Genomic DNA, 2,856 nt, shown 5'->3' with positions numbered 1-2,856 from the left:
GGGACGCGGTGTGGGGGTGGTGGAGGAGCCTTTCACTGTCTCCTGTCAAAAATGTCTATATATATTTTGTTGCAAATTAACTTTGCAATTAAAAACTTCAAGCCTACCCTCCTTCACAGTCCCACTCCCTCCTGTTGCAATTTTCCAGGAGGCGTTTTCTGCCCAGAGTGGGTGCCCAGGGCTGGGAGGGCACCTGGAGGCTGTGGATGCTCCCGCAGCCGCTGCCGCCTGGGATAGAGGAGAGGGGCTGCGACTCATGGGAGTCACTGGCCAACGCCCCGCCCAGGCCGGGGAGCCCAGGCCTGTCTCCCTTCCAACCCACATTCTTGACTTGAACGGCAGAGGTTCAGGCTGGGGCCGCGGACCACCATGGCTCCCGTGTGGGCTCTGTACGGGACTGGTGGTGGGGAGACCAGAACATTGCTCCGGAGGCAACAGCCCTGGGGGACCAGGTAGGAGCCATCAACCTCCAGGTAAAAGGACTGGGGGCGTGGAGGCCATGATGGCGGAGAGACAGGATGGACTGTGGACTGATTTTAGAGGTAGGCTTGTCAGTTGGGTCCCCCAGGAAGCACTGAGATGGGGTTAGGCACTGAGATGGGGACTAAGGCCTGTGGAAGCTAAAAGGGGCGGAGGAAGAATGGTCAGGGAGAGCCTCAGACCTCAGGGCAAATCTGACCAAACCTTGGCCGGCCCACCAGGAAGCGCTGGGGCCGAGAACGTCTATTAGGGAAGTTTGGCACAAATGCCCAGTCCCTAGTCCCTTTTCCTGCTCAGCTGCCCCAGAAGGTGGCTTCCCCTCAAAGGCTGGCGTGCCGTCTCCACAGAAACCTGCACACAGATGTTTATAGCAGCTGCATTCGTAACTGCCAAGACTTGGAAGCAACCGAGATGTTCTCCAGCAGGTGAATGACTAAACAAACGGTGGCCCATCCAGGCAACGGGCTAGTAGTCACTACATGTACTAGAAGGAAACGAGCTATCCAGCCACAAAAAGACACGGAGGACACGGAAATGCACACGATTCGGTGAAAGAAGCCAGCCTGGAAAGGCTCCATGCTGGCTGGTTCCAACTCCGTGATATTCTGGAAAAGGCAAAACTACAGGGCAAGTAACAAGATCGGTGGTTGCGAGGGTTATGGGGGGAGGGGAGGAGGGATGAATGGGCAGAGCACAGAGGACTTTAGGGAAGTGAACTGTTCGCTAAGATACCGCAATGGCAGATACATGTCATTATACATGTGTCCGAACCCACAGGTTGTGCACCAGCTGGAGTGACCCCTAATGGAACCTGTGGGCTCTGGGTGATGATGTGTCTGTAGGTTCATCAATTGCAACAAATGTTCCCTCTGGTCCCAGATGCTGGTCGTGGGGGTGGCTGTGCATGTGTAGGGGGACGGGGGTGTCATCTCTGTACCCGTCTGCTGTCTGTTCAATGTTGCTGTGAACCTAAAGCTGCTCTGAAAGCAAACAAAAGCTGGGGTGGGTCCTGAAGGCCCTGCAGGGGAGGGTGTCTACTGACGGCGCCTGCAGCGGAGCTCGTCCCTGAAGGCGGAGCTGAGCGTGCCCCTCCAGGGCTGCCACAGTCCACCCCTTGCACCATGAAGACCCACTTCTCCATGCCCCCATCCCCCCAGGGAGCAGCTCTCCAAGGCCCCCTGGGCCTCTCCTCCTGAGGGGACAGCTCCAAGTGCGGGTTTGTCGGATGCACCTCAGCCCCTATCACTGCAGTTGGTCTCAGGGTCCCGAGGAGCACTCACTGTCTCCTTCTTCACCACCCATTCCAGTTCCCTTACACCTCTGCCGAGGGGGAGGGGGGGAGAATATTCTTTCCTTGCCTTAGTCTAGTAAAGTCCATGGCACAACATAGCTACTCAATAAATGAGACACATTAAAAAAGGGGGGGAGGAAGTAGAATTGAGCAGGGAAAACCTTCAGACCATTACAAAGTCATTTCTTTTTTAAATTTGTATGTATTGATTGAGAGAGAGAGAGAGATATTTGTTGTTCCACTTATTTACACATTCATTGGTTGTGCCCTGACTGGGATCAAACTCGTAACCTTGATGCATCAGGAAAATGCTCTAACCAGTGGAACTACCTGGCCAGGACTACAAGGTCATTTCTAAAGGAATCAGAGAACGGATGCTCGTTAGGTGGCTGGAAGGCTCTGCCACAGGCACCTGCCGGAGACAGACTTTGCACTCGGGGCTTAAGGTGGCCTCCTCATTCCGGATCCGGTGCTAGAGTCCTGCAACTCGGGACTTGCTCGGTCCTGGGCAGATGGGGTCAGCTGGTCACCCTAACTATCTCCGGACTGCACTCCCTTGGTGCTGGTCCAAAGCAGATACCCAACGACACAGACGCCCCCTCTTCCTGCCCCTCAGCCCCGTGCTCCCCTCCACGGCAGCATCTCCCACGTCACCCGCATCCTGCAAGACGGTGAGCTCCTCCGGGGCAGGGACCAGCTGCGTCATCCCGTCTCCCTGTCTCCGGGGCCAGCGCCCGTGGTACTCAAACCCCCAGCGAATGAAGACAAGCCCTTTGGGGTGAGCATGTGAGCCAAAGAACCCCCTTTCTTCAGGGGTGTCCTCCCTGGACCTCTCCATCCCGAGGGTCCAGTCTCTACCCAGAGATGGAGGCGGCCCAGGACCAGAGCCGCCTCATCCATAAAATGGGGTTGGGAGCATTTGAGAGCTTGGTCCCGAGCCTGTGTTGTCAGTTTGGCTCAAATAAACTCATAAAAAAGAAGAGATGTAAAATGGGGTCATGGTCCCTCCCTCACAGGGTTGAAATGAGGCTCAGGTAAGACCAGTGAGATACCCTATGTAAGGTCTCTCAGGCACTCAGGGGCAG

At 55.8% G+C, this 2,856-nt stretch overlaps 1 protein-coding gene across 1 annotated transcript in view; it reads right to left on the bottom strand.

The window, feature by feature from the left end:
• Nucleotides 1-2,477, bottom strand: part of NPTXR (neuronal pentraxin receptor) — a 23,678-nt gene extending 21,201 nt beyond the window's left edge. The window contains exon 1 of the mRNA XM_015568702.1: nt 2,426-2,477. Coding sequence (XP_015424188.1) covers nt 2,426-2,477 — 52 coding nt within the window. The remainder of the gene's footprint in view (nt 1-2,425) is intronic.
• Between the last annotated feature and the right edge of the window lie 379 nt (nt 2,478-2,856).

Source organism: Myotis davidii, unplaced genomic scaffold (assembly GCF_000327345.1).
Source record: "Myotis davidii unplaced genomic scaffold, ASM32734v1 scaffold2370, whole genome shotgun sequence".
Classification (NCBI taxonomy): domain Eukaryota; kingdom Metazoa; phylum Chordata; class Mammalia; order Chiroptera; family Vespertilionidae; genus Myotis; species Myotis davidii.
The sequence above is the reverse complement of the archived record's forward strand: the minus strand, read 5'-3'. Positions and strand labels throughout refer to the sequence as shown.